We start from the raw sequence: 19,550 nt of genomic DNA on the forward strand, positions 1-19,550 counted from the left end.
TGAGTGTTTGTGCCACATATAGGGCGCCATGTGATAAACTTATTCCATTCCTTATCCTAATCTGGATCATCAAATACAGTTGTAGAGGGCATGGTAATCAATATTTGTTCCATATCTCAATACAGTCAGTGGAAAGACTCTTACTATGTCCAGTTCTATTTTACTTTTTTATTTTCTTAAAGACTTAAGAATGATGTTCAGGTGCAGAAATCTCTTTAGGATATGGTGTAGGGCAATGAAAGAGTTTAGGGATACTGGATTATTTAAAGTATAATTTAGATCTTTTTCTTCTCCCACGGAAGTGTGAATTTTTGTTTTTTCAAGAACATTTAAAATTCTGTTGTGAGAATATTTTAACATTTAAGAAAAGAAAAATTCTGTTTTTTAATTTTTAATTAAAATGTTACATAGATTAAAAAATTGAAATTAAAAAAAGTGAAGTGAAAACATAGCACAGCCATATATGTGTGTGAAATGTGACAAAAATGTATCTAACTTATACTCATATATATATATATGAAAAGTTTCTTTACCCTGTTGAGGACATCTTTCCTAGTTTTCTATTACCTCTTTCTATTAAAACAAAGTTTATTTATTTTGTTTTTTGGCTGCCTTGAGTCTTAAGTTGAGCATGCGGGATCTTCCCCTTGGGACATGCAGAATCATGCTCCTTTGGTCCAGATTGAGATTCATTATTTTGGAAAAGCATAAATATACATTAGCTTTAAGTATCAGAAATAAAAGTAATGGGATCTGGATTACGTGTAGTACCACTTTTGTGATGAACTATTTGAATACCTCCAATTTTTATTGTGCCAGAATTGGGAGAGAAAAAAACCCAACCCAGAGAGGACAGTAGATTTCTTATGACTAGAAACAATGGGACGACCCTGTCTTGGAAAGCGCTTGCGCCCAGACTCAGTTGGCGCCCGCCCTTCTGCTTTTTCTCCAGCCGCCGTTTCCTCCACCTTTCGCGCTCTAGCCACCCGGGAAGCCCAGCGTTAAGGGCAGCTAGGCTCTGATTGGCTCCTTTAAAAGTCTACGGACTATCTGATTGGTGAATCCAGGACCCTTTAGCGCGGTGAGTTTGAAACTGCTCGCACTTAGCTCCAAAGCTGGCGCTTGGAAGTTAGGGACAGCGTCGCCGACTTGGTAGCCGCCGCAGCATTCGCCGCGGGATAAAGCCGGGTAGCGTTGGTGGGGTCAGGGTGTTGCCTATGGGGTGTCTACTCGGAAGGGCCGTCTTGCGGACCTTGGAGGGGGAGTATTAATGAAGCAGGTGATAATTGGGAGGCTGGGTTCCGGGCAGTGGGGTTCTGCGTACCGCCAAGCCCGGCCTTAACCGGAGGCCCCGGGCCTGCGCGTGAAGCGACGCCAACCCCGGCTTCAGTGGGAGGCTTGGGGGACCCCAGCCCGGCCAGGGTTGTTCAGGCAGGGCTGGCATTGCTGTGGCCTCTGAATTGCAATCTGGGGTCGTGGGTGGCTGAGGAGGCTTTCGGGGGTTGATGGAAGGCAGATTTGTGCCAAGCGCTTGTGGAGTGCCAGGCTCGGCCCTGCAGCTCCTAGCCTCGCTTCCGGGAGTGGAAAGCAAGACCGCAACTCAGCAAGGTGCTCGCGCCTGCTTCTAATCTCAGGTGGTCCCAGGAAACCGACCGGAAGAACTAACTTGTGGGCCTTCTCAACTTGCCTCTCTGTTCCCATGACCCTAGCCTACCTAGAGCTTTTAAGAACACTTATCCTGGGCATAGACCCCAAGAGAACTTGGATTTTTTGGATTTTATTTTATGCTTGGTGGTTGTTACATACAGTGGAATTGGCAAAAACTGGAAATCTAAGAAACGCCGAGAGTTAGAAACGTGTCTTTTTAAATCCTTTAATCAGTTTTAACATGCAGGTCTTGCTTTCTTTAAAGACCTGGAGGTGTCTGGGTGGATGAAGCCATTGATATTTTACATCCTGTCACTAGGAACAGAGGCATTCAAAAGGCATTACGAAGCCACATCCTTTATTTAAAATAGTTGCAACCAGGAAAAGGTGGAAGAGTAATTGAACCCAGCTTTGAAATTGAGTTAGTTTTCAGTGATTTTGTTTAAAATAAGCTCCACAGTTTCATTGTGATTTGGGCATATTACAGCTGGTTATTGAAGAAAAGATTAGTTAATCCTAATCCGTTGCCATTTGTAAAATTGATTTTTAAGATGGCCAGTGTAGTGCAATTTTGTTTATTTAAAAAAGTTTATCTCTGCTTATGTCTGGAATGATTTTGAAAAAGAATGTGAGAAATTTAACTTAAGGTTCAGTGACCTTTATGATTTTATCAGTGATATAAAACGATGGTTTGGGCCTCTGAAGTTAATGTTTCCGTGGCAAACTTACCAGGAAGTCTTGAGTATCTGGTTGTGGTTTCGGCTTTTTTTTTTTTTTTAACCATATTTTTTTGTGATTCTAGTATATGGACATTCTTTGTTCTTGACATTGCATGGGGTATAATTAAAATAGACTTTATGTATGGAATTGCCCATTTTCTTTTAGAGTGCTTAGTGGTATTTCCCACTTTACAAAAGGTATCTTGAAAGTTTTTTATCATCTTTGTGTTACGTGACTCCTGACAAGAGAAAGATTAAAACTGTCATTTGAGCAAGTTGAAATGAATATACTTAGGCTGCTTTAAATATTTTCTAATGGTTGAACAGTGTGACCACGTTTTAGCTCCCTACTTCATGTCTTTAAAAATTGTTTATTAACTTCATAAAAGTATCATGAAGCTACAAATTCAAGTAGCATTCATTGTTAAACTATTTGGGTATAATTGGCACACATTGATGAGCCTTAGAAGTCTTATGTAAAGAACATCAGGGTTTGTTTGGAACGGATAGATAAGTTGATGTCTGAATTTGAAGGTTAATTTTGAAAGAAGTTCCCAGGTGGCTCTAGTGGTAAAGAACCTGCCTGCCAGTGCAGGAAACATAACAGACAGTGGTTTCCATCCCTGGGTCAGGAAGATACCTTGGAGGAGGGCATGGCCATCCACTCCAGTATTCTGTCCTGGAGAATCCTATGGCAGAGGAGCCTGGCCATAGGATCACACAGTCGGACACTGAAGTGACTTAGTATACCAAAGTTATCCAGGTATAGGATATACAAATATTTCCAATGTTTCAGAAGCTAAGAAAGGTGGGAGAGTCTTGAGTTCTTCCCCTTGTAAATATTGTTTTAATAGAATAGCTAATCGTATGGAAAATTTTTAAAAAGTTTATTTGTATTTGGCTGCACTGGATGTTCATTGCCACAAGTGACTTTCTCTAGTTGAGGCCAGTGGATGCTATTCTTTGTTGCTCTGCACCAGCTGGGTGCACAGGCTTCGGTACTTGTGACTCTTGGGCTTAGTTGCCCCCGGCATGTGGAATCTTCCTGGACCAGGGATTGAACCTGTGTTTCCTGCGTTGGCAGGTGGATTCCTATCCACTGCACCATGAGGGAAGTCCTATTGTGGAAAGTTAATACTGCTCTAGGCATGATGGGAAATTCTTTACTTGTAATATCTTATCAATAACTTAAAAGCACCCTTTGACTTAGTGGCATGTAATCAGATAAGCTTTTCTTCTCATTTTAGGGTCTACCATACCCACTGATTAACTATGGAAGACTATACCAAAATAGAGAAAATTGGAGAAGGTGAGTGGTTTTAATAATATAAAAGGATTTTTAAAAAATGATTTAATGATTTGACATCTTTGACATGTAAATATTCAAATTCAGTTTTTAAAGTATCTAACAGTACATTAATTAGTGCATTAATATATATGTTTTCTACATAATAGCATAAGCAAAAAAAAAATAGTTAACCTTTCAAGAGAATTGAAATTATTCTTACATGTCTCCCTACCAGCATCCCTCCAATAATCTTACATTCTTCTAATACTAAACACTTAAAGCAATATATCTATATATTTTTTAAAAAACACTATTGCTATTTTGTAGGTGTGTTGAGGAGAGTGTTAGGGCAGTGAAATTATGTGCTTTAGTTTAAAGTACGTCTGCATATACTCTGAAGTTCTAGTCAGGGTCATGTATTTCATTTAGTGGTTAATGTCTTCTTAATGTCTTTTGATTAAAATATATCAACTCTTATTTCAATTATTACCAAATTGTTCTGTGATTTTCTTCTGAGTTAACAAAAATAATTCATTGAACTCAGGTTATAATTTGAACCCCTTTCTGGCTTTTTAGATCATAGAGAACATAACTATATGCATGATGTGGAACCTTAGTTAGCATTTAGCAGACACTCTATAACCATTTGTTGATAAACAGTTTTTCTGTTTATTGTTCAGTCTCCATGCTGCTGCTAAGTCGCTTTAGTCGTGTCCAACTCTGCGACCCCATCCATAGACGGCAGCCCACCAGGCTCCCCTGTCCCTGGGATTCTCCAGGCAAGAATACTGGAGTGGGTTGCTATTCAGTCTCCATAATTTGCCTGTATTGAAGATTTTTAAATTTTATAATGCTTAGTTCATTTCAAAGTGCAAGTCAGGAGAGACAGAGCACTTGTGATGTCTAAAACTCAATTCAGTATATATTGAGTGTTCACTGTAAGTTAATCAGTGGCTCTTATGAGTAAATTTTAGGACCAGGTGAATGTTGTACACTTGAGTGAGAGGTAAGAATACTTTAAAAAGTTTGACTTTACCATTAACTACTTATTTGACTATATTATGTAAATTACTGATCTTCCTGAGTTTGTCTTAACAGTGTGCTGGGTGAGGGTGCTACTGGCTTACCTACTTCTGTGTTTAATGCAAGTATAATTTACATCTGAAAAATGTACAGATTTTAAGTGTACAGAAGGTCCACCCATGAAGGATGGTGGTGAAGATCAAACAAGATCAGTTCTCCTTGATTTTTTTTTTGACCTCAACAGTGCGACTTAAGGGATTTTAGTTCCTTGAATCAGGGATTGAACCCAGGCACTTAGCAGTCAAAGTGCAGAGTCCTAACCACTGGACCATCAGGGAATTCCCAGATCAACTGGTTACCCAAAGCACAGTTACTCCAAATTTCGTCAAAATAATATACAATGGATTTTATGTTAACTTACGTTTTTAAAATGACACCATGACATAGACAATTGGATAGAATTTCTCTGTTTAAGAAAAGAGAGTTTATATAGCATCAGTTTGTCACTGAGCAAACCATCCTTAATATTCTGATCAAACAAGTAGATCATTTATTTGTTAGTGGTTCTTATCCTTTTTTGAAATACTACTAGTTTTGGAGAAACTCTTAAAAAACTGTAAAATAGACTTCCCTAGATATAAGTCCCTCCTAATCACTTTTGTATGACTGATGTCATACAAAAAAATAGTAAAGCTATTTAAGAAAATTTTCTTATAAATAAGGGAGTCAAGACCTCCCTTAAATTGTCCAACCCCAGATTAAAAATCACTTACCCGGGGGATTCAGCATATCATGCACGTGAACTTGTTTTTAGCTGACTAGTCCGTCTCGCTTACTGCTTTTTCTGTTCCGTGCACCCAACCACCCCAGGGTCCTTTATATTGAAATTATTGCTCACTAGCTAAAACCCATACATCGGAATCCATGTTCTCAACTTCCAAATGGATGTGAGGCTTCCTGCATTTATTTTATGCCTACCTTGGGGAGGATATTTGACAGGACATACATTCCAATTTGCAAATGATCCTTTTTCTCTAAAATGTGTTGGAAAATTACTGGTAATTTGAATTGTATGGGGAACCTGTGATGACTATATGGATTTTCTAAACTGCAGATAGGTTAGGTTGTAATTAGCCTCTTTTCTTTTGGAAGTGATGAGAGTATAATTATGAATGAGATGCTTTCTTTGTGGCCGCAGCAGATGTTTCTGTCATGTGACACCTTATGGAATTCAGTCATCTTCTAAAAACTTTTTTTAGTTTGTGGCGGTTGTCACATAGACACTTACTTTGTTTATTTCAGGTACCTATGGAGTTGTGTATAAGGGTAGACACAAAACTACAGGCCAAGTGGTAGCCATGAAGAAAATCAGACTAGAAAGTGAAGAGGAAGGGGTTCCTAGTACTGCAATTCGGGAAATATCTCTATTAAAAGAGCTTCGTCATCCAAATATAGTCAGGTATGGTATAATATCTGAATTTGAATCATTTTCTGCATGCTATTTCACATGTGAATTTCATTGTGAAAAGTTTTACAGTTGCTTAATTTCTGATTGAACCTTTCTGAGTGGAATAGAACCCTACTGTTTTTGTTCATTGACAATGCTGGGCATAGAAAAACATAGGCTTTTAAAGCAGGAATAGAGTTAGAGGGGCTTGGTGATAGAGGTTAGTAGTGGGAGCTGGAAAATCAGGATAAACTGGTCAAGGGAGACAAGGAAGTCTTTTTTCACAAAGCTTTGTCACTGTTCCAACTCTGAGAGCTCTGGTCTTTAAGGACTCCTTAATCAGCGACCTGAGATAGATAGCTAGGTCAGGTGAAAGCTAGGATTTAATTGCATTTTGTGGGCTTGAGATGGTGAACAACTGGTAAGGTTAGATAATACTTTAAAAAGTTTATTTCTATAAGTTGCCTCAATGGAGAGACAAGCTCTAAGCAACAAGCAGTCAGCCTAGAAATATTTTTCTGGACTGCAGGCGATTTACCAAGTTAACACCTGTAATATCACTTAATTTTAAGTTGCTGCCCTGAGGTTCCTTTCTCAAATTCTAGTTTAATACTATGGTTTCACTACTAGGGAAGGTACCACCTCTTCTATTCCAAAACAGTATAGCATGTATTTGTTACTGTAGAAATTTCTTATGGCCTGCTTTTTCTAATAGCAACTATGATGTATGTGTATAGAAGCCATTTTACTTTGTGAGAGATCAAAAATGTTAAGATTTGTAATTGTTTTATTTTTCAGTCTTCAAGATGTGCTTATGCAGGATTCCAGGTTGTATCTCATCTTTGAATTCCTTTCCATGGATCTCAAGAAATACTTGGATTCTATCCCTCCTGGTCAGTTCATGGATTCTTCACTTGTTAAGGTAAGAATCTTGCCTAATTTTGTTAGTGTTTATCCTCTGTGAATGTAAAGGGTCTACACTTTAGAAGTGCTTGTGTTTCATGAGAATATACTTGGAAAAAGTATTAGAAAGTAGAACAAGGAAGAAAAGAATGTTTCATTAAAGAATATTTTGTTTTTTCTCACATAGTCTATAGGTTGTTAACAGTTAAGTATTTTATTACTAGATAGTGCTTCTGGTTGTAAAGTGAAAAGTACTGCCTGAAAAAACAGAAAAGTACTAAGTGTGTATTGTTGGAAACTAGGGTATTCTGTTCTTTGTCAGTCAGATATGTGCAAAATAAAAGAACAAAAGCCTGGGACAGGGTGATGCTGGCAGGCAGTTTCACTTTATTCTGGATTTGAATATATATTTTGTTTAACTTATTGTAGAGATTCAGTTCAGTTCAATCGCTCAGTCGTGTCCGACTCTTTGTGACCCCATGAGTCGCAGCACGCCAGGCCTCCCTGTCCATCACCAACTCCCGGAGTTCACTCAGACTCATGTCCATCGAGTCAGTGATGCCATCCAGCCATCTCATCCTCTGTCGTCCCCTTCTCCTCCTGCCCCCAATCCCTCCCAGCATCAGAGTCCTTTCCAATGAGTCAACTCTTCGCATGAGGTGGCCAAAGGACTGGAGTTTCAGCTTTAGCATCATTCCTTCCAGAGAACACCCTTTCGAATTCGAAAGGGCTGACCTCCTTTCGAATGGACTGGTTGGATCTCCTTGCAGTCCAAGGGACTCTCTGGAGTCTTCTCCAACACCACAGTTCAAATGCATCAATTCTTCGGCGCTCAGCTTTCTTCACAGTCCAACTCTCACATCCATACATGACCACTAGAAAAACCATAGCCTTGACTAGACGGACCTTTGTTGGCAAAGTAATGTCTCTTCTTTTCAATATGCTATCTAGGTTGGTCGTAACTTTCCTTCCAAGGAGTAAGTGTCTTTTAATTTCATGGCTGCAGTCACCATCTGCAGTGATTTTGGAGCCCAGAAAAATAGAGTCAGCCACTGTTTCCACTGTTTCCCCATCTATTTCCCATGAAGTGATGGGACCAGATGCCATGATCTTTGTTTTCTGAATGTTGAGCTTTAAGCCAACTTTTCCACTCTCCTCTTTCACTTTCATCAAGAGGCTTTTTAGTTCCTCTCCACTTTCTGCCATAAGGGTGGTGTCATCTGCATATCTGAGGTTATTGATATTTTTCCCGGCAATCTTGATTCCAGCTTGTGCTTCTTCCAGCCCAGCATTTCTCATGATGTACTCTGCATATAAGTTAAATATGCAGGGTGACAATATACAGCCTTGATGTACTCCTTTTCCTGTTTGGAACCAGTCTGTTGTTCCATGTCCAATTCTAACTGTTGCTTCCTGACCTGCATATAGGTTTCTCAAGAGGCAGGTCAGGTGGTATAGAGATTAAGTTTCATTTAAATTTAAAATAATTATCCTTATACCGTCTCTACCAAACCACTCCTCAGAGGTAGCCTTTGTTTTATTAGTAATCTTAGAGATACTTGTATGTCAACTTTGTATGTGTATATACAGAAACTTTTTATAAAAATGGGATTTTATATATATTAGTATATATGCATTACTTTCCCTTTTACTGTGTAAAATGTTAGTCTACCCATCTTTCTACTGTCTGATATAATTGCGTAAACGAAGTCCACACTGGTGGACACTGAAGTTGTTTTCCAGCTTGGTGACTCATGTCCTTATGGTCAGTGCTGCAGTGAATATTTTTATATTCCTGTGTATCTTTATAGGAGTCTCAGCACTGAAATCAGTGGGTTGAAGTTATTTATTTACACTTAAAATCTTGATAGTGCTGGTTAACCCTCTAAAAAAGTAGACCAATATCATGGTGTATGTATATTTTTTAGCACATCACTTTCAAAACTTGTTTTGATTAATCTTTTTGATAACAGTACTATGAAAAATACATTAACATCATTTTTCTTTCATTTAACATTTTTTATTTCTTAGCCATTTTATAAACACTACATATTTTTCACTGATGATTCTGTTAGGATACTTTTTTCACTGGTTTTTAAGAGCCTTTTATTGGTAATGTATTGATAATAGTTCTTTTATTGCTTTTTTTTTTTGTCTTTTGTTAATGGTGTGTATATACCATTAGTTATTTTTATAATTTAACGTATTTGTACATATCAGTACATGACTTTTGGAGATTTTTATGTCTTATTTAAGTCTTCCTCATGCAAAGATCACATGTATTAGAACAGTACATGACAGTGTTTTTCTAGTGGTTTCAGTAGATTACCATTCCTCCTTTTGTCTTAAATTCTAGATGAATCAAAGGTTTATTTTGATGTCAGAATTAGGGTTCTTAATTTTTTTTCCAAATGGCTAGCCAGTTGTTCCAACTGATTGGTTTTATGTATTTTATAATATTGAACTTTATAGTCAATACTATATTTTATATTTCTGTAGTACTCATGTTGCTTCAAATGTCAGTTACATTTTGTTGGCAACAGGAATCTTACAAAACACTTCTCTGAACTGCTAAACAGCGTTTTGCCATAATTATATCTATTTAAATACAGTCATAATATTCTTTTTTTTTTTTCTTGTGACCAGTGTTTCCAAAGAGGAAGTGAATATATAAAGATAAAAGACAGAAATGGAAAAGACTAAACTTACTCAGGGCAGAACTAGAGTTGCTATAAGTATATAAAACAAAAGTTTAAGAAACTTTCTATATAGAAAATTACCTTATTACTTAAGAATTAGGGACCAGAATAAGTAAAAGAAAATGAAATGAGTATCTATAGATGTTCCCATAAGGTGAATATCTTTGTCTTAGTTGTACAAACATAATACTTGATATAAATGGGCTTCTCACGCCCCAGATACTTCCTGTTAGTTTCAACTAAGAAACTAAGGCCTGAGAACTTTTTTAGTAAATTGTTTATTTCTCTGCAATATAATTTCTTATGTCTTTGAAAGAAACCTGCCAAGATTATTTAGAAAATCATTTCATCATATGGTTAAGTTTCTAATTTATATTTCCTCCTTCCAGAGTTATTTGTACCAAATCCTACAAGGGATTGTGTTTTGTCACTCTAGAAGAGTTCTCCACAGGGACTTAAAACCTCAAAATCTATTGATTGATGATAAAGGAACAATTAAGTTGGCAGATTTTGGCCTTGCCAGAGCTTTTGGAATTCCTATTAGAGTATATACACATGAGGTATGTTATTTTGGTACTTTTGTTATGTGTGACTGAGGGATTGTTTTCTGTATTCTTTAAGACAAGAAAAAATACTCAGAAAGATTTTCAATCTGCCGGTATCAGTTTATTGCCTCTGTAGTCCAAACTTCATTGTCTGCTATGTGAAAATGCATCTGGAACTTTTGAGTGTTTTTTCCTTTGCCAGATGCTGGGATGTTACCTTTGACAGTAGAGGGTGCTAGAGAGGCATTGCAGGAAGGAGTCATTTATTCTCACAAGTCAGTCTCCGATTATTACAAACCTCTGTTACAGTTACTAATCCTGTATAGTAAACCGTCCCTGTGCAAGTTACATGTGATTTCTGTCTCCTTTGGATCCTGTCTTGAAAAAGACTAGTTAAAAGGTTTTGTTGATTAAGTATGATTATTTCAGATGCTTTTGCTGCTGCTGCTGCTAAGTCGCTTCAGTCGTGTCTGACTCTGTGCGACCCCATAGACGGCAGCCCACCAGGCTCCCCCGTCCCTGGGATTCTCCAGGCAAGAACACTGGAGTGGGTTGCCATTTCCTTCTCCAATGCATGAAAGTGAAAAGTGAAAGTGAAGTCGCTCAGTCGTGTCCGACTCAGCGACCCCATGGACTGCGGCCCACCAGGGTCCTCCGTCCATGGGATTTTCCAGGCAAGAGTATTGGAGTGGGGTGCCATGCTTTTAAAAGCTTGTAAATATAACCAAGTTTTGTCCCTGTTATATTGATGACTTGGCTTTTTGTTTGCTATTTCTGGAGGGAAAGGGAATGCTGAATCACAGTTAAGGATTGTTGGGAAACCTTGTCTTCTGTGGAGTTGTCTACTCTTGTGCTCAAAGACTTCCTCTTGATCAAAACTTGTGACAGTGCACCTCTGGTCAGGTGTCTTGGCTCCTTTTTAATCATTCCTTTTTATAATTTTTCCCATGGATCTGTAAATATATATTATTTGGTTTCCACTGGTTTAAATAGATGCTGTTGCCCTGCACTGTGACAAATGAGATATGGTCAAATAGTAGATTGGTGCAGACCACTGATAAGTTGCTGTGTGCCTTGGTTGTGATCCTAGCACGCGAGCGATGCGTGCGCTTGTGCAGCACGGTGTCAGCCCAGACCCAGCATCATTGTGCTTTTGTTCTTAAGTGAAGGCTGTCTTGACTGTTTTGATCCTTGCGTTTTACTAATTGGAAAAGATTTGGTATGCTTTTATCTTTCCTTCCTTAGTGAATATAACTTACAAATGAAGTATTTATCTAACATTTAGTATTGTGTATAGTGAATTGACTTTTAAACAGTATCAGAGACAATCGTGCAGCATTCTAAAGGACAGTCCTAATATAAATGTTTACATTTAGGTAATTTAATGTGCCACGTTTATTCCAAGTAAGGCGTTTTCTTTGTAATAGGTAGTGACACTCTGGTATAGATCTCCAGAAGTATTGCTGGGGTCAGCTCGCTACTCAACTCCAGTGGACATTTGGAGTATAGGTACCATATTTGCTGAATTAGCAACGAAGAAACCACTTTTTCATGGGGATTCAGAAATTGATCAACTCTTCAGAATTTTCAGGTATTTTTGATTTACGCTTGAGCTGTTAAGAACTTTAAAATTTACATGTAGATAGCAAGAATTATGTTGATGCTTTAACTTGTAAGTTTTTGTTTTGTTCTGGCTTTTTAGAGCTTTGGGCACTCCCAATAATGAAGTGTGGCCAGAAGTGGAATCTTTACAGGACTATAAGAGTACATTTCCCAAGTGGAAACCAGGAAGCTTAGCATCCCATGTCAAAAACTTGGATGAAAATGGCTTGGATCTGCTCTCGGTAAGGAATGCCCTTTATATTGGTTTTAATACCATGGATAATTAATTCTGAATGTACTTAATTCTGTCTTTACCTAGGAAATAGGAATAAAACCAATATTTGTTGACCTAGACACATAACTGTTATGTTTATTATATTACTAGCTCCATTTTAGTATGTGTGCTACTGAAGCAAGCACATTACTAGTTCCATTTTAGATATGAAAAACACTAGTGGTTTTGAGAGGAGAGTTTGGCATTTTTTTGTTGTCCTTGTTGATTTGTTTTTAATCTGATAGATAGCTATAGATACTCTGAAGGAGAGGACAGGGTTAATAATAACGCTGTAAGTGACTGACTTGGAGTGGCCCCCCTTTCCAGCTTTTTTGTCTTGGTATTTACTGGTTTTTAGTTTAGACATAGGTGTCTTCCTTATTTTTTCATATTTTTAGTTACTTAAGCCTTTGCTGCATGAATTTCCATTTCTCACCTTGTGCCTCATTTCCACATCAGATAGGTTAGCAAAGGGATGAATGTAGTTCTTAACACCTTCCCCTCTATTACGTTGCTGTTCCAACTAAACAGCTGTGTTCTTTAGAAATAAGACAAAAAATAATTTGTTAGCATAAAATAAAAATGTCCTAGACCTGCCCCAGGAAATTTATTTTAGAACAGTATTTAAATACTGAGGTGTTGCTGCTGCTGCTAAGTCGCTTCAGTCGTGTCCGACTCTGTGCGACCCCACAGACAGCGGCCCACCAGGCTCCCCCGTCCCCGGGACTCTCCAGGCAAGAACACTGGAGTGGGTTGCCATTTCCTTCTTCAATGCATGAAAGTGAAAAGTGAAAGTGAAGTCGCTCAGTCGTGTCTGACTCCTAGCTACTCCATCGACTGCAGCCCACCAGGCTCCTCCGTCCATGGGATTTTCCAGGCAAGAGTACTGGAGTGGGGTGCCATTGTCTTCTCCTAAATCTTATGAATCTCAGGTAATGTAATTCCAAAAAAGAAATTTTGGTAGGTTACTAAACAAAGGAAAGAAATCTGTTGCTGTATCATCATACGTGTGTTCTAATTGGTCTTTGGGCCTCTTTCACAGGTTATAATCATGCCACCAACTCCAGCTCAGATTTCCCAAATGCTTACAGTGCAGTCCAGGGTCCTTTACTGCCACTCAGATATTTTATACGTCAGTATTGATGACGTGATGTAAAAGGCCCTCTGTATTCCTGGCCCAGTCTGGGATTCTTGAACATTTCAAAGAATGTCACTTTAGTTAACGAAATGAAAATTATGTTGTCAATCACGGTTCCTTATTCTAGCCAGTATTGACATCTTGGACTGGATCATTTTTTGCTGCTGGAGGCAGTCCTGTACATTGTTAAGATACTTAACAGCATCCCATTTCTGTATCCTGTAGATGCCTTTAACACATTTTCATCCCAGTTGTGACAACCCCAAATGTATCTACACATTGCCAAATATCCCCTTAGGGTCAGTCTCACCAGGTTGATAATCACTGCTGTACACCATATGTTAGTCTTGGTTTCAAATTTCATCTTTCTCACTTGTTAGCTCTGTGAACTTCGGCAAGTTCCTTAACTTCTTTGAGCCTCAGTATTCTCATTTGTAAAGTGGGACTAATTCCTACCTTTCTTGTCAGGATTAAGTAACATGAAATGAACAAAGTAGAATGCCAGCTATAGCATAAGAGCTTAGGTGGTAACAAGAGAGGAGAAGTATCTCTAGGTTGGCTTATTGATTTAAAGATTTCTTTAAGACACATTTTAACTTTTCTGCTGATGTGTAAATAAACTGTAACACTTAGGTTTCTGACCATAGTTCATTTAGTGAGTCATTTTAACCTGTTTATAGCATAGTGCCTGCTGGCTTTGTTTTTATTAGAAACTGCTGAAAGCTACATTAGAAACCTCTATAGTTACTTACCACAGTTTCAGGAATGTTGTAAATAACTCAGAGGGCCTTTTAATTCTCAAAGTAAATATAATTAACTAGATAATCTTTCTTAAATTTATGCCTTGGTTTTAAAGTTATCCATGAATGCTTGTGTCTTAAAATGTAATTTATAGCAAAAAGGTTATCAAGATATTTGTGATTTAAAGAATAGATCATTTTAGAGCTAGAGGGTGAGGTAAAACATTTATGTGGTTTGGTGTTAAACTAATGGGAACATTCATTTAGTAGTTTTTCTTTAAAATTATTAGCATATGGCTTATTGGTAGAAAAGTAAGGCTTTGGGGGGAGGGTTTTTTTTTCTCCTTAAATAAATAACCTTTTAAAATATCTTTTCCTCACACAGAAAATGTTAATCTATGATCCTGCCAAACGAATTTCTGGCAAAATGGCACTGAATCATCCGTACTTTAATGATTTGGACAGTCAAATTAAGAAGATGTAGCTTTCTGACAGTTTCCCTGTGTTGTGTCAAGAACAGATAATTGTACTTTTACTGTTCATCTCTGGTTTTGTCTTGTATATTTTTCTTTTCTTTGTTGTAAAACTTAATCTGTACTTCATCTTCTGATTTCAAAACTAAGTTAAAATGTAAATACTGTTCTATATGAATTTAAATATAATAATTCTGTATATGTTTGTAGATTCCACTGTAACAGCTGTTTGTTACTATAATAAAACTTTATAAATCTAGTATTGATGTCAGGAATCAGGAAATTTTCGAGTTAGCTTAAACCATCTAAAATGCTACCCCAGTCTTCTTTTCTTATTGAAAATACTAAAATTTAGGAAAGTGCTAAGTTCAAAGTTCATAATGCTTTGAAGTATTTTTATACTCTGTTTAAATTTTCTTGTCAGTTTCTTGTTATGTGGTAACTATACACCCTGCCTAAAGATGAATATTTTTCTACTGGTATTTCAGTTTGTGACCTAAATGTTTAGGCATTCAGAGTGAGAGAACTATCCAGATTTGAGAGACGATGCTTAATTTATAGAGGTTTTTAGTAACTTGTAAAACTAACATTAGTATATGCCAAAGCTTGCTAAGTTTTACAGTCAGAGATCAAGGGCTGTCCACAGCAGGAAAGAACAGTTTAGAAAATTTATGAGGTATCCTATTTTTAGGTAGGTTATGAAAGTTATTTGTCTGAGTGAATTCTTGTGCTTTGGTCAGAGGTAACAACCATACAAAGGAGTTGCTTATCTTGGCTTTCAAGTCTGACTAAACTCTTTGCAAATTTTGACATAGTTTAGTTTATTAGCAGCCTTCTTAGAAGGTTCTAATGTATAATTATTTAGCCAAGATCACTAGCTTTTGGAATTGTTTAATAATGCTGCTCATTGTGATCTTTACCTGCAATTAGCCTAATTTAGATTGTTATAGCCAAAAGAAGTGTCTCTAAAAATAATTTTTATCATTTTTAATGTACAACTATCCACTGGTCACCCATATGCTCTGTTTTTCATGCTGATAGCCCGTGACCAGAATGAGCCTTCTTGTGTGGCTGATCCAGTTGATTGAGTAATGGGTGATCTACCTAATCTTGTTGTCTTCTAATTTTTTCACTTGAGGAGAAAGTATGGGTCACTTTCTTTGGCAACAGGGCATAAGGTGAGAGTTTTGGTGGCCGCCTTCTAGGTTTTTCGGTGGAAGCCAGCCTGCAGTAAGGGAATGCAACTAGAGATGGAAGTCATTTGAGGTCACACTGTTGAGAGATTTCACGGTGGGAATTTGGTAAGTGAAAGGTCAGTCACACAAAAGAGTTAATTGAGATGGTGAAATGGTGAAATGGAGTATCTGCAGATTGTCTATGAAGTATTGAAATGGGTCTACTTTTCAATTGTGCATTACAGACCTTTGGCGGTGTAGAATCAGCATTGATAACTGATGCCGCTACCCCTCTGCCCCCACAAAACTATCAGTGTGTCTTATAAATTATTTCTTGGTCCTTCTGTTTCAATAACATGTAGATGCACTGGTGTCACCAGTGTTTGGGGCCTTGTGGCTTTGGTAGCAGCCAAGCATGCTCATTGCTATTGTTTCAGTGCAGTCTAATTGTTTGAAAAGTCAGTAATTCATCAGTTTACAACCTACTTGGTGGACCAGGGAAATGAGATGGAAGAACCCTGCCATCAGTTGCTGTAAACAGACATACGTTTTGTTCTGCTCCAGCTCTCTGTGTAGTCCTAAGTAAAGTGTTTATGTCAGCTTCAGTGACTAGTTGAAAAGCCACTGAATTGGGTCCTCATCGCATGCATATTTTTAAATTGGCTTGTGCTGTGGCGCTTCTGATTGATTTTAAAGTGGATCTTGTCTGTGGGTTAGTAGCTCTTAAATCTGTTTGTGCTAGAAACACCTGAGACTAACTCTCTTCCTACCCTGAACAGTTAAAAGTCCCCCAAGATGATTCTGATGTAGCCAGTTATCGCCAGTTGGTGGTGACTTTAACAACTTTGGGCCAACATCTAGTTTTAGTTGTCTGAAAACTTTGTTATCTTGCATTATCTCTAACTTGTTCTATTTCCATTTTAGGCTGTACAAAGTTCTTTGGTGAGGGGAGAGGTTTGTGTATTTTATCACCAGTAGGAGACTTCCATATACTGTGACTAATGCTGTATCTTATTGTCTGTAGGCTTTAGAGAAGGATTTGTTGTTGTTGTTAAACATAAAATACAAAGGCAGTAATGATGCAAAGAAGTTAATACATAATCTATAATAAAATCATTAATTTATATGTGGACATGGCCTGTGTGAATTAAATGTTTGAAAAAAACCATTTTTTTTTAGTGAATAAAAGGTATTTTGGGGACTTGGATTAACAATGAAATAATTTTTAATTAGTAAAAAAAGGAAACTTGAAAGTTCTTGGTGAAATATACTTCTACATTAGTGCTTCTCGCAAACTGTACTTAATAACAGGTCAACTTCAGCCCCATCCCTGTTTAAATAGTTGCCATATTCCTAGGACCCTAGGATCATTTTGCATTTTGTGGACAGAATAGAGACATTTAGATATGTTTGTGGGCTGTAGAGCTTGAGAGTAGTGGGCATTGTTTGAATAGGTCTGGGGCAAGATGGATAGAGTATTGAATGACTAAAGAGAAGGCAAAGGATGGAGGGATAAAATGTGAAAGTTCCTGAAGAGGGAGAAAATTCTGACTTAAATAATGTCTAGGAAACGGCTCAGGTGGGGCAGTAATGGTACTGACAAGGATTGTAACTTTTGACCTTTGGAGAAAGGAGTGATGTTAAATATAATTGGAAGCAAGAGTAGACCTTTTCAGTCCCATACTGAATATTTGGATATTTATTTAGTAGTTTGAATATTGAGTTTCTAAGATGCCTTAAAAACTTTAGAAGAAATGTGTTGAGAGTCATAGACTTGTTTGTTGAGAAGGGAAAAAGGTATCACAATACCTGCATTCCTTAGAATACTGAAAAGTCTGATTTTCAAACTTGAATTAGGATCTGGAGAGCTTCTAAGAGATTTCTTGTGCATCCCCAGATTTGGCAGGTCCTGTATAGCCATGAATACAATTTCTTAGCAAGTTCCAGGTGGTGATATGATGGTCCAAGGACCACTTTGAGAATCACTGCATGGGTAGTTCTCAGAAATCTGGAGAACTGAACAGAAACTTAGTCATCTTGTTATGAGAGGAAGCATGGTGCAGAAGGAAAAACTGACCCAGAGTCAGTATACATGTAGAAGTTGAATTGGAATTTAAACCTAAATCTTACATTGTCACTGTTGAGAATTGAGAAAAGTGAACTGCGTAATATAAAGATTGCAGTTTTAGAGCCATGTTAGGGCTTGGTTCCCAGTTTTGCCAATTCCATCTGTGGCTTTGGGTAGGTCACTCAGAGTCTCTGAATCTATTTCCTTAACTGTACAATGGAAATAATAAATGGCATTTATTTATATAAATACATAAGTAGGATTGTAAAATTGTTAGGGATATAGACAGGGCGGCCAGGCATCATGCATACACACAGACATACGCATACAGATATAGTACATGTCTCTTTGTCAGGATCCCCTAATGTTCTCTTCAATACATTGCAAAAATTGGGCAGTAAGCTATTTTTCTGTCACAGTAATCGGTTCTTAAATCTTAACAGATGGCATTTAACAATGGCATTACAAGGTACACTAGATGGGGAATATGGGTTCCTGGTACATGGTAATTCCTTTCTTCCTTTGAAGTCTCCCACTTTTTTCTTATGTTACTCTTAGCACTGTTATTTTCTCCCTTACTGAGGGCTGGGGCCATGTCCCGTTCTTTCATCCCCACAGCCCTCAGTCTAGAACCTCAAGTGCTAGACTAATCCCAGGCCTTTAAGCTTGCTCATAGGTTATGGTACCTTCCGTTCAACTATAACTGAACATCTCTGGTGAGCAGCCACTGCTTCACATACACTTCCTGTTTTTCCCAGCAATCTTGTAAGGGAGTGGCCATCTTCATCTTAGAAACTAAGATTCATAGAGCTTAAGTAATTTGCTAAGGATTGCAAGGCTAGTTAAAAGCAGGAGCAAGGACTTGGGAGCTTTCTTTTTTTTTTTTTTTTTTAATTTATTTTATTTTTAAACTTTACATAATTGTATTAGTTTTGCCAAACATCAAAATGAATCCGCCACAGGTATACATGTGTTCCCCATCCTGAACCCTCCTCCCTCCTCCCTCCCCATACCATCCCTCTGGGTCGTCCCAGTGCACTAGCCCCAAGCATCCAGTATCGTGCATGGAACCTGGACTGGCAACTCGTTTCTTATATGATATTTTACATGTTTCAATGTCATTCTCCCAAATCTTCCCACCCTCTCCCTCTCCCACAGAGTCCATAAGACTGTTCTGTACATCTGTGTCTCTTTTGCTGTCTCGTACACCGGGTTATTGTTACCATCTTTCTAAATTCCATATATATGCGTTAGTATACTGTATTTATGTTTTTCCTTCTGGCTTACTTCACTCTGTATAATAGGCTCCAGTTTCATCCACCTCATTAGAACTGATTCAAATGTATTCTTTTTAATGGCTGAGGAGCTTTCTGACTTCACAATGTTCTCTTTTCATGGACTTGTGTTGCTTCCCAAGATAAATTGATAGAAAATGTATTTAGTTTCTAAAGTTTAAGAAGAACTCAAGAAGGCAGGCAAATAGTAAAGCCAGTGCAGCCCAGGTGCCAAGGAGTTCCCTCCCAGCTCAGGGTCCAAACCAGCCCCCCAGGTTTCAGGCTTCCCCATGGAGCCCCAAAGCTCGTGAGACCTCTACTTCAAGGTTGAAAGGAACAAGGCGAGATAGTTTTCAATCAATGTTCATTTTCCCCGTCCCACTTTTACTATGCTGCATGTGGTCCTCTTGAGCTTCTTAATCCTGGCTCCTTTTTCATACAGATGACCCAGATTGGATCAGAGTGATAAACCATAACCCAGCAGCAGTAATTGGTTCAAGGGGTGGGCAAGTGACCTAAATAAGACCCGTGAGGG

The 19,550-nt window shown here is 37.9% G+C and overlaps 1 protein-coding gene across 7 annotated transcripts in view; it reads left to right on the forward strand.

The window, feature by feature from the left end:
* Window positions 1-963: 963 nt before the first annotated feature.
* Window positions 964-19,550, forward strand: part of CDK1 (cyclin dependent kinase 1) — a 51,413-nt gene continuing 32,826 nt past the window's right edge. For 2 of the 7 annotated variants that reach the window (XM_010820501.4, XM_059882411.1), the window contains exons 1-7: window positions 1,100-1,188; window positions 3,614-3,675; window positions 5,980-6,136; window positions 6,923-7,046; window positions 10,116-10,286; window positions 11,699-11,862; window positions 11,974-12,115. In XM_010820501.4, the coding sequence (XP_010818803.1) occupies window positions 3,639-3,675; window positions 5,980-6,136; window positions 6,923-7,046; window positions 10,116-10,286; window positions 11,699-11,862; window positions 11,974-12,115 (795 nt within the window). In that variant the 5' untranslated portion in view covers window positions 1,100-1,188; window positions 3,614-3,638. 7 annotated transcript variants of the gene reach the window in all.

The sequence above is a fragment of the Bos taurus genome, chromosome 28 (assembly GCF_002263795.3).
Source record: "Bos taurus isolate L1 Dominette 01449 registration number 42190680 breed Hereford chromosome 28, ARS-UCD2.0, whole genome shotgun sequence".
NCBI lineage: Eukaryota > Metazoa > Chordata > Mammalia > Artiodactyla > Bovidae > Bos > Bos taurus.